Genomic DNA, 12,019 nt, shown 5'->3' on the forward strand with positions numbered 1-12,019 from the left:
TTTCTATTGATCGGCATACGATAGTTGAGATCATTAGATCTAGTTAATAGAGAGGTCCAAACATTGCGAACGATGATGGACTTGTTGACTTAGTAGTTGAGCTTTACATTATCATGCATGCAACTCATTAAGCATCTGTAGGATTATAATCTCAAGTTTCCTGAATAAAAACCCTAAGTCTAACTATTTCCTTTTTAAGCACCAAAACCTCAATCAACCTATTGAACAAATACTCGTTCAATATAAAACTGTAATTAATATTAAACTGCAATTTACATTTAAATCTCTGAAACCATCTAGCTTAACAAATCATATTAGATTTCTTAGGTTCCCTAGCTCCCTGGGAATTCGATCCCTAAGTACTACAACTCGACCTCTTATTTGAGAGAGTATAAATCACTCCTTAGGGTAATTTGAGTGGTATCAAGAGGTGAGGTGGGCGATGCCTGATTCAGCGAGAAAGGAGCGTAGAGCTATATATTCTCTGCCATTGTCGGAGTAAAGAGTACCGACTCTCTGTTGAATTTTGTTTTCGACAAGGCCCTTGTAGGTTATGAAGGTTTCACGGGTTTGGGACTTTGTTTTGAGGGGATGGATCCAGGTATAACGAGTAAAGTGGTTTACAAAGATGATATAGTATTTGAAGTTATCAATAGAGACTGTTGGAGAGGTCCAAACATCAGAAAAAACGTATTCCAAGGGTCGAGAAGAAACAATGGTGGTTTGAGAAAATGGAAGCTTATGAGTTTTATTAATAGCGCAATCAGAACAAAAGAAAGTTTGAGTAGAAAGTTTGGGAACAACATCATTGATAATAGAAGCAGAGGGATGACCAAGACGGTAATGCCAGTCTCGTAAGGACGGTTTAGGTGAGGTTGTGGTGAAGAAGGATTGGATGGTGGAAGAGGAGACTGGCCACTCGTAGAGATCACCCTTGGTCTTGCCGCTGAGCAATGGGACACCCGAGAATAGATCCTTCACCTGAAAGGAAGTAGGGAAAAATTCAACAGAGACTTTGTTAGCATTACACAGGCGGTATACTGAAATAAGGTTTTTGTGAATATGGGGAACACAGAGAACACCAGTTAAGGTAAAGGGGCGAGTTGAAGTGGGAAGAGAAAGTGAACCAGAATGAGTTATTGGAAGTCCAGTACCATCGCCTATGAGCACTTTGTCGTTACCGTTGTACGGTTGAGAAAGTGAACCAGAATGAGTTGTTGTATCGGTTGTTGTTGGAGTTGTTGTAGTGTTGTTGCTGTTGATTGCGGTTCCAGGTCTGTGGTTGGCGTTGCGTCTGATGTTGAGGGTTTTGAGACTGATGCTGTTGTGTGTATGCAGTATTGGCCGTGATCGGTGAGTCGGAGACAGGAGCTGTCAGTAGCTTTGCCTCGCGATTGAGAAACTTCTCGTGGACCTCAGTGATAGAGGGAGTAGCACCACGTGATTCGATCTGGTCTACAGTCTGCTTGTAGTCGTCGGGAAGGCCACCAAGGATGTATTCGATCTGGTCTGCATGGTCCATAGGTTTGCCAAGTAAGGCAAGTTGATCGAATCTCGTTGTCAGACCTTGAATATATTCATCAATTGTCTTGGTGCCTTTGCTCCATTGACGAATCTGAAGTCGGAGTTGCTGGATGTGGCCTCTGCTGGGTTTGGCGTACGTAGCAGCGAGAGTAGTCCATATGTCAGAAGCCGTTTTTGCTGTGGAGACAATCGGCTGAATCGAGACTACGATGGAGCCAATCAGACCACTGAAGATCAGCCTGTCTTGGCGCCGCCATAGCGCATAGGCAGGATTCGTGGTCTCCACTCCTTCGGTGGTAATTGTCGGGGACAGTGTTGGTGTGGTTCCGTCGAGGTGTCCGGCTAGTTCATAGCCTTCAAGCAAGGCATGAACTTGAAGGCACTTCATGTAGTTTGTCGATGTCAGTTTTGTAACATTCGACATGTTGATATTCAAGAGAGTAGCGGGTGTGAGATCTACTGTCTCCGCCGTTGTAGAAGACATGATGGAGTTGATGTAAAAGAAGAAAAGAATGAAGGGGATGAGAGGGTGAGGAAGATCGAGTAAAAAAGAGAGTCAGGATCGTGTATCCCGCTCTGATACCATATAAGATGAGAAGAGATTGATAGAACTTGTATATCTCATAGATGCTGTACAATGGAAGTTATATACAGAGGAGAAGGAGCCGACTAGGGCTCAGCATTGAAAGCTACTTCCTTATTCTACTCCTACGATATTACGTACAATATTCTAAGTTGAAGTCTAGGATCTGTAGTATCCTTAACAACCCATTACCGGTCTGCTCAAATGCAATTATGATGCTACCTTCGGTCTCAATTCGGGTAACTGTTATTGGTAGCTAGATAGTCATGGATTGTCAAGGCTTAAAAAAATGTGGGGATCAGGTTGTGCAGGTAACGCAGGACCAAGTTTTGAAGTAGATGGTTAAAGCAATACAAAATGTTTGGAGTGCAGGTTTATCTCAAATCATTTTTCGAAAGAGATTCAAAAATTTTAATTAATACCTTAAATAGTACACATGAATATGTGACAATCCATAATCTTCTAAATGATATTAGCATATGGAGTGACAAACTGCACATTCCTACTCATATTTTTGTTAAAAAGATCTGGTAACAAGGCATCATATATGTTAGTTGGAAAGGGGCCACCCAATGGTATTTTTACACTTTAACTACTAGATGATATAACTCTCACTTACCAAGTTATTTTAATAGCCAAAATATATAATATTATCATTATGTGTAGGGCTGGAAAAAAAATCCGAATCCGAAGAACCAAACCGAACCCGACCCAAAAAAATAGTACCGAACCCGAACCGAAATTGATTAAATATCCGAACGGGTTCAAAATTTTGGTATCTAAAGAACCCGAACTGAACCCGACCCGAACTGAAGTATTCCGGGTACCCGAATGTATCCGAAATTGATTTCTATACCCCAGTATATAAATATATTTTAGATTTAACGTCTGTTAAAAACATCTAAAATATATAAGATATTTTTAAATTGTCCAAAATACTTGAAAATATATACTAATAGTCAAAAGCAAATGTCTAAAATAGCTAAAATATACTCAAAACACTAAAAATATTTAAAATATCTATTGATTATCTATCCAAATATTCAAACCAAATCAAATTATTTGTTAAGTTTAGGCATTTTGACATATGTTATTCAAATTTTTATGTAATATAATATTTTGTTTATAGATTTTGAGAAATTAAAAGTATATAATGAATTTTAAAACTTAAAAAATAATTTTAATGGGTTATCCGAACCCGAACCCGAACTGAACCCGCAAAGATTCGAACCGAACCCGAACCGAAACTTAGAAATATCCTAATGGGGCTGAAATCTTTGACCCCGAAAGCCTGAAACCCGAATAGACCCCGAAAACCCCCCGAAAACCCGAAACTCCAATAAAACACTATTCCTTATCATATTGTTAAAAGGAATAAATGAATCTGCACTTCGCAAAGATCCTCCCTCCTTTTCATGATTTCGCGTGATCTCATTTAAATCGCCAATGATAAACCAGGGTTCAGATCGCGAAAGCCCATCTCTAGTCAAACGTTCCCATACTTGTTCCCTTAGCTTTTGGACTGGATCACCATACACAAACGTAAGATAAACCATTTTCCCAAGAGCCACCGCTTCCACATCTATCATTCGTTTACTAGAATATAATACTTGGATCTGATACTCGTTATTGTAAAAAAGCGCTAATCCACCACTCGTCCCCACTGGATCTACTATAACTGAATTATCAAATCCAAAGTGTGATTGAAAGCTTTGAACAAACTCTGAATCTTGCTTTGTTTCAGATAAAAATAGGAAATCCGGTTTATGTTTATGTCATATTTCTCTTAGATAGCTGATGGTCCACTTGCTTCCCATACCTCGACAATTCCAACTAAGTACTCTCATTTTAAAAAATATAAAAGAAAATTCCGAGAGCTAGCTAATTTGGGTTTAATGATACCCTGATAGTCATGAGATTTCTTCTTATGGTTTTCACCTGATAATCATGAGATTTTTTCTTATGGTTGAAACAGTTCGCTTGTTCACTTGCCTTCTTTGAATCTTCCTCTCATAAACCATTTAGAAAATAAATAAGAAAAGAGAGAAGAGAGAAGAAGAAAAAATAGAAGATCTAGAAAATGAATAAGAGAAGAGAGAAGAAGATAAAAGGGAGAGAGCTAGAACCTAGGATAAGAAGAGAGATAGATAGTAGGCTGCAAACACTAACACAACTCTAATCAAATTGGACTGGCAGCAGGCTATCTGTAGGGTTAAAATCAGAAAAAATAATATTAATATCAAATCGTGTGTAGAGAGCTAATTAAGGATCCGATTATGTATATAGGAGCCAATTATCTCATTGTTAATTATATCTCTCCATTAGTTTTTCTTCATAGATTATAATTTTTTTTTAATAATATGGATGTAAATATGAGAAGAAATCAGGTGGCTAGTAAATGTCCACTAGAGACCTACAATGCTACAATTAAAGTACAACTATTATCCAGTGTGTCCCAGCTGTGTGACGTCAACACACCAACTAGTTCTTGCAGAATGGATTAGGGGTAATATTGTCTTTCTAGGCGACAAATGGTATTTCTTTCTTCGGTTACATCTCATCCTGTGTAGTTCTCTAATATCATTCTTCAGTATGTATATACAGTAGAACCTCTATAAATTAATAATGTTGGGATTTTGAAATTTTATTAATTTATAGAGATATTAATTTACAAAAATTTCCTTATTTACATTTTTAATTTTAAGATATATTTATTCTAAGATAAAAAAAATATTTAATTTTAGTGTATAGAAATTAATTGTTATTTTTTTGAAATTTAACATTTATATAACTTTTATTATATTATTTTGTGTATATAATATATATTGCATAGAATTTAAATGTGATTTTAGATATAATATTACTAAATCTCATCAAAGTTATTACTCCCTCTGTATCATTTTAAGAGGTGTTTAAGGTTTTTGCACAAATATTAAGAAAATACAAACTTTTATGTAATTGTCTTTGGTTACATAAAATAGCATTAAATAAAACTAATTCAACCAATAAAAAAAGACGCAGTATTTTATAATTGGTCAAAAGTTTCAAATGATATTAAATTTCACATAGAATTGTGAGAACATCACTTATTTTGAAACAAAATCAAAATCCTTAAACACCAGTTAAATTGATACGGAGGGAGTAAGTGTTAAAGAAATATAAAGATAATTCCAGTGTGAATATAAAAAAACAATATAATAATAGGTTCTTACTTATATAAAATATGTATACATATAAATTATTAATTTATAATTTTAGTGGGACCATATATTTACATAGAAGTTTCTAAAAAGTATTATCTTATTATTTTATCGATTTATGTTAAATTTTGAACCGGTCCGAGTTGGGAACGACGAAATTTATTAATTTATAGAGATTATTAATTTATCGAGTATTAATTTATAGAGGTTTTACTATATAGCTAAATCTCTCAATTGATAAAAGTAAAACTTACATGGTCTAATTTTTATTGGATAAAAACTAATTATGGCAAAACAATTATTGGGACAACTATAATTGGGCCAATTAAGGTCAGTAACGGCCCATTAATATATATATATTTCACTAGAAATTATAAGAAAAAATCGCTGGTGTATGCTACTCGTCATATCATCTTATCTACAAGAAGCTTATATTGCTCCTACTACAATACAAAAGAGTGTTGAAGTATTTTTGCCAGGAAATCAAAATGGAGATTTCTCTTCAGAAACAGATTTTTAACAGTGGAGATAAGCTCTTCAATTGTAAGCTCGAAATACTTTTCTTCTTCAACTAGACTTTTGTCTTCTCACCCTAACGAATTGATTTTCAACTTCCTTGTTTCTTTATTTACTCTCAGCTCGACAAAACCAGTGGGCTTGGATTGAAAGATTTCAAGCAACAGATTTTCTTCCTGCAAACTCCACAAACCTTTTTCATGATCCCATAAGTTGTCCAATGTTGGGCATTATGACTCCAGGAAAGAGCAGAAACCATTTAAGTGTAAGTGTTGATATATAAACTGAATTTTGATAGTAAAACATTGTTAAAATTTTCAGAAATTAATATATCTATAGTTTCATTGAAACCCAGCAAATGTTTCCGCTATTAAACAGAACTTTGCCATTTGTTTTAATTTACCGGATCGCTGTTTAATTAAACTCAAAGACATTTTGTGGTTTAGAACAAAAAGACAAGAAGATTTTTTTGGTTTGTCATTTGAATTTTAAAATAAAATCACTTAATAGGTTTTGTTATTTTATGTGGCATATTTTTCATTTTTCATTTTCTAATTTCTATGATTCTATTACTTCTTAGCCATACCATATGTTAGCTAAATTCATTAGTTGCATAGAGAATTTTTTTTGAAAAGATCTTGATAAATATTTGAACTTAAATAAACGGATATGAATATATATATATATATATATATATATATATATATAACTTAGGTTTGTGCAATAAGGAGGAGAAGAGTGCATTCGAACTCGGATACGTACGTACTGCTAGAGGCAGGACAAGATGAACAGTTTGTGTCAGAAGATGAGCTCAAGGCTAAGCTCAAAGGCTGGCTCGAGAACTGGCCCGTAGAATCTTTGCCACCGGACCTGGCAAGGTTCGATAACCTTGATGAAGCCGTTGATTTCTTGGTTAAAGCTGTATGTGAACTAGAGGTTTATGGAGAAGTGGGTTCTGTTCAATGGTATCAAGTTCGTCTTGAGTAATTAATAAATGTATTGTGTTTCTCCTATTTAATAAGCACATGGTTCTGTAAGAAAAATGGAGAAATTTGCTAAAATAGAACAAAAATTGACTACTATTGTTCTAATGAGATAATCGCAATGTTGTTCCATTAGTATAGTGTCTACCGTAATTCTAATTTAGCCCTTAATATCTACTGTACTAAAAGGACAATATCCTAAGTGTTCAGTCTGTCCACCTTAGAAAATTTAATTAGCCAATCAGGAGCTACCAAACTTCAACGTCACAACGTCTTTCACAAAATCTTGATAAAGAGTGGAAAACGGAGGACACAAATCATTATGTTTAGATTTATGTACGTTAAAGTGTCTGTTAGACTGTTAAAATTCTTCGTCATATTCAAACGCACAACCGAATCTTCAGTGGACGATCAAGGAGTTAAGTTCAGGTACATTTTATACACGTGCATTCTTTGATGTGTGGTTGTGATAAGACACGAACTGAAAGTACATTAGTTTGGTTAAACTGATATATATCTTGAGCTGTAATGCCATTTGGATTCATTTTCTCTTGGCAGAGAATGCAAGACCTCCCCTTCTTACTTACTACGGGAGATGCTGGATTCACAAAGAACGCTTCCAATTGTCATCAGAGCTTGGCTTTACAATTCAGTTAATATAGACATCATTCTTAAGCTTTGATCTCGCTTCTTACACTTATGAGACAATCCTTGACGTCTGTAGTGATACTGATCCCATGGGAGTCAAGAGATGATAGAGTGCGGAAGCGATATAAGTCGAAGACCTAGGGTTTGATCTTCAACTCAGGTAACTTGTCGACGAAGGTAACTTCGGTAACAAGGTTAAAGACGCGAATACTCTTCGCAGTGCTCGTTAAAGTTCTTAGGGGACGCGAATACTCTTCGCAGTGCTTATGAAAGCTCTTAAGAAAACTCAATATCTTATTCAAATTCAAGGTGCTTACAAAGGTCTAATTGCATCGCTATATATACTAGCGAAGAATAACCTAATCCCGAAGGGAAATAGAAAACTTAATAGCTATTAAAAAGGAAAAAAGCCAAAACATAGAAAAGGAAATTCCTAATATGAAAAGGAAGTTGTGATCACAAGGATCACAAGTTACGCTGCATCATGTATGTAATATTGTTTGCACTTGTGAACTTCATAGCTGGGAGATGATTTATACTAAGAGTGTACTTGATGGTAATTATGCTACTTTTCATGTCGGCTCTTGCTTAGTGGTAATCACTATTTTGTATTTGGTTTAAAAACAAGATTTGGACAGCTGTCCGTGACAAGGTTTCTAGCATCATGTTTGTGACTATAGAGGTTTTGGATTAAAAAGTCAAAAGATGGCTCAATAATGGACATATTTGTTAATTATTATTTGTTAAGTAGATCAAATTAATTAGGAACTAATTTGATTTGATTTACAATAACAATAGTTTTTCCAGTTAAGACTTAAGATCACGTTTCAAGGCCAATGCCGATCTCTTTTGGTGTATGCAGCTGAACATTTTTTTGCATTGTTTAACAAATTACAATTTGTTTTTCTTTTTCTAATCCTGAAGGCTGGTAATGAAATCGATAGCCTCACCATGATGGCGTGTATTGTCCGGTGTGGTAGTCAAATCCAACGGACCACGAGGAACAAGACCATACACAACATGAAAAGGGGAGAATCTTGTACTTCGATTTGTGGCATGATTGTGTGCAAATTCCGCTTGACCAAGTTTAGTGTCCCACGATTTTAAGTTATCTCCCACAAGGCAACGAAGTAGATTTCCCAATGACCGGTTAACGACCTCCATCTGACCATCTGTTTGAGGATGGTAAGCTGAACTTATGTCGAGAGAAGTGCCTAACAGCTTCCATAAGGACCGCCAGAAGTGACTGAGAAACCGGGTGTCACGGTCGGAGACGATAGACGTTGGCAAGCCATGTAATCTATATATCTCTCGGAAGAACAAACTAGCAACACTCACAGCATCAGTTGTCCTTTTGCACGCGATAAAGTGGACCATTTTGGAAAAACGGTCGACCACGAAAAATATAGAATTGTGTCCTCTTTGGGTCCGAGGTAATCCCAAAACAAAATCCATACTAACGTCTGACCACGGCTGAGTAGGAATGGGAAGCGGAAGATATAAACCTGCATTGGAAGCTTTGCCCTTAGCTTCTTGGAAAACACGGCAACGCTCGACAAATCTCACCACATCCCTTCGCAACATAGGCCAAAAATACGACTCCATAACCAACTGCAATGTCCTATCTCTGCCCACATGTCCCTCGTTATGTAGTTCACTTATTATCTTCAAAAGCAAGCTGCAGTCTGGCACACAAAGACGTACGCCCTTGAAAAGGAACCCATCCTGAACCGTATAGTCGCTATGCAGGTGTTGGTCGGCCTCACAATAAATTCGAGCAAAGAACAGGTCGATACAAATCTGCAAACGATTCAAACCCAAGAACCGTAGAATGCATAGTAGTCAACAAACTATGCCGGCGACTGAGGGCATCAGCCACACGGTTTGTCTTGCCAGACTGGTGTTTTATGACAAAGGTGAACTGTTGTAAATAGGAGATCCAGGCTGCATGTCGTGCCGAAACTTTGGCTTGACTGTCCAAGTGTCGCAAAGCGTCATGGTCTGTGAAGAGAACGAACTCCCGGTGAACTAAGTAGTGGCGCCAATGCTTGACTGCTTGAACTATAGCATAAAACTCGACATCATAAGTGCTATATCGTCCACGTGCTCCTGTTAGCTTCTCACTATAAAACGCAACAGGACGCCCTTGCTGACTTAAGACGCCACCGATGCCCAATTTAGAAGCATCACAATGTAACTCAAAAGTCAATGAGAAGTCGGGAAGAACAAGTATTGGAGCTGTCGTAAGCTTTGCTTTGATGACATCAAAAGCTCGTGTGGCGTCTAACGTCCAATCGAACTTACCTTCTCGCATGCAACCAGTAATTGGTGCCATAATTGGGCTGAAGTGATCGATAAATCTCCAATAGAAGGAAGCAAGCCCATGGAAACTCCGTACCTCCGACACTGTCTTTGGTATTGGCCACGACCTAATGGCCTCGACTTTAGACTGGTCTACGGCCAACCCCTGATCCGGCACCACGTAACCGAGAAATAGGACTTTGGAGACGCCGAACTCGCACTTTTGCCTGGCTGCAAATAATTTCTCGGATCGCAGAACTGAAAGTACCTTTCCGAGGTGTTCCGTGTGATCGGACAACGACGAGCTGAAAATAAGTATATCATCGAAATAAACCACAACGAAACGTCCAATGAATGGTCTCAAAGCTTGGTTCATGATTCGCATGAAAGTACTTGGCGCGTTTGAAAGACTGAAGGGCATAACTAGCCATTCAAAAAGACCTTCCCTGGTCTTAAAAGCTGTCTTCCACTCATCTCCCGGCCGTATACGGATTTGATGATAACCACTCTTGAGATCGATCTTGGAAAAAAATTTGGCCGATCCAATTTGATCCAAAAGATCATCCAAGCGAGGAATAGGAAACCGGTACCTAATGGTGATCTTATTAATTGCGCGGCTGTCCACACAAATGCGCCAAGAACCATCTTTTTTTGGTATGAGAAGAGCCGGAACTGCACATGGACTGAGGCTTTCTTTAATATGACCTTTGCGGAGAAGATCTTCGACCTGTCGACGCAACTCTTCATGCTCGAGCGGACTCATACGATAGTGTGGTCGGTTTGGTAGTGTTGCGCCTGGGACTAAATCAATTTGGTGTTGAATGTCCCGGAGAGGAGGAAGACCTTTCGGAAGTTCATCAGGAAAAACATCAGCAAAGTCGGTGAGAACCTTGCTCAAAGCTTGTGGCGGTGATGAAGCTTGGGGCCGGTGGTCATTGTTTGGCAATAACGCCAAAGCGAACCCTTCAGATCGAAGTTCTGAGACGAATTTTCCATAAGAACAGAGTAATGTTGACGGTGAAGGAGACTGTTGATTTGGTGTCGCTGGAGTGATCGTTGGTGGAGGCGAAGTTGGCTGTACTGGTGGTAGCGGTAGTGTTGTAGTAGCCGTCTCTTGTGAAGGGAGGAGGACGATTTTCTGTGTATTCTAGAGGAAGCTATATGTATTTTTAGCTCCATCATGAATAATTTTGCGATCAAACTCCCAAGGTCGGCCCAGAAGAAGATGACAAAAATCGATTGGAGCAATGTCGCAGTACATGCGGTCTTTGTAGTGTTGTCCAATCGAGAAAGAAACGATCGCTCGTTGCGTGATACGAATGGTTGCGGTATCGTTAAGCCAACCCAGATTGTAAGGTGATGGGTGCTTCTCTCTGGTGATGCCCAGTTTGTCGACTGCCTCTTCGGAGATCACATTTCGGCAACTCCCGGAATCAATAACAAAACTGCATATACGGCCTTTCATTGTGCAAGTTGAACGAAAAATATTTGTTCGTAACCACTTGTCATCAGATTGCTGAGGTGCGAGACAGGCACGGTGAAGCACCAGTAAACGTCCATGATCACCCGTAGTCGGTTGAACAGCATCCTCGTCTGTTTGGTCCACCTCGTCCTGTGAATCGTAGACTTCTTGCTTGTCAATTGTTACATATATGACTAACCCTCGGCGTGTGGCATGGGGACATGCTGTTTGGTGATGTCCCTGTTCACCGCATGAGTAACAACGTAGCGCGTTAGGTCGAGTTGACCGCCTAAGTTGTTGATCGTCTTATGCATTGGGTTTAGTTACATATACTGCTGCATCACCGATATCTTTGGTTGAGGTCGATGGAGTGGTACTGTTTGCAGAGTCTTGAGGACGAGATCGCGAAGACGATGCGTTCCAGTTCGACGACTTCGACTGTTGTTCGAATGATGCCGCACGGCGATGAGCTTCTCCAATAGTTAAAGGATCAAATTGTGCCATTGAATTTTGAAGTTGCGGCCGCAGACCACCAATGAAACGCGAGACGAGTTGAACTTGACTGTCATTGATCTCATTACGGGTTAGCAAAAGCGCGAACTCTTCAGCATACTCATCCACACTTCGGTTACCTTGGCGCAAGTTCTGTAACTTAGTATACATGGTGTGTTCGTAGTTGTGCGGCAGAAACGTTTGTCGAAGGTGTTTTGTGAGCTTGTCCCAAGAATTTATCGGTGCTTTGCCTGTGCGTGATCGGGTTGTCTTGAGCTGTTTCCACCATGTTGCAGCATGGCCGCGAAAA

General features: G+C 38.6%; 1 protein-coding gene across 1 annotated transcript; it reads left to right on the top strand.

Moving 5' to 3' along the window:
- Window positions 1–5,695: 5,695 nt before the first annotated feature.
- On the top strand, window positions 5,696–6,905 carry LOC106339651 (protein CHLORORESPIRATORY REDUCTION 7, chloroplastic). Its single transcript, XM_013778498.1, has 3 exons — window positions 5,696–5,850; window positions 5,946–6,088; window positions 6,538–6,905. The coding sequence occupies exons 1-3, from the start codon at window positions 5,796–5,798 to the stop codon at window positions 6,808–6,810; spliced, it is 471 nt and encodes a 156-aa protein (XP_013633952.1). The 5' UTR covers window positions 5,696–5,795; the 3' UTR covers window positions 6,811–6,905.
- Window positions 6,906–12,019: the final 5,114 nt, after the last annotated feature.

This window comes from Brassica oleracea, chromosome C4, assembly GCF_000695525.1.
Source record: "Brassica oleracea var. oleracea cultivar TO1000 chromosome C4, BOL, whole genome shotgun sequence".
In the NCBI taxonomy this organism is placed as follows: Eukaryota; Viridiplantae; Streptophyta; class Magnoliopsida; order Brassicales; family Brassicaceae; genus Brassica; species Brassica oleracea.

Bases quoted from the DNA above. Each gene is read 5' to 3' on its own strand.
- LOC106339651 (XM_013778498.1), top strand. From the start codon at position 5,796: ATGGAGATTTCTCTTCAGAAACAGATTTTTAACAGTGGAGATAAGCTC. The intron at 5,851-5,945 runs GTAAGCTCGAAA...ATTTACTCTCAG, and splicing joins TGGAGATAAGCTCTTCAATT to CTCGACAAAACCAGTGGGCT. The intron at 6,089-6,537 runs GTAAGTGTTGAT...TATATAACTTAG, and splicing joins AGAGCAGAAACCATTTAAGT to GTTTGTGCAATAAGGAGGAG.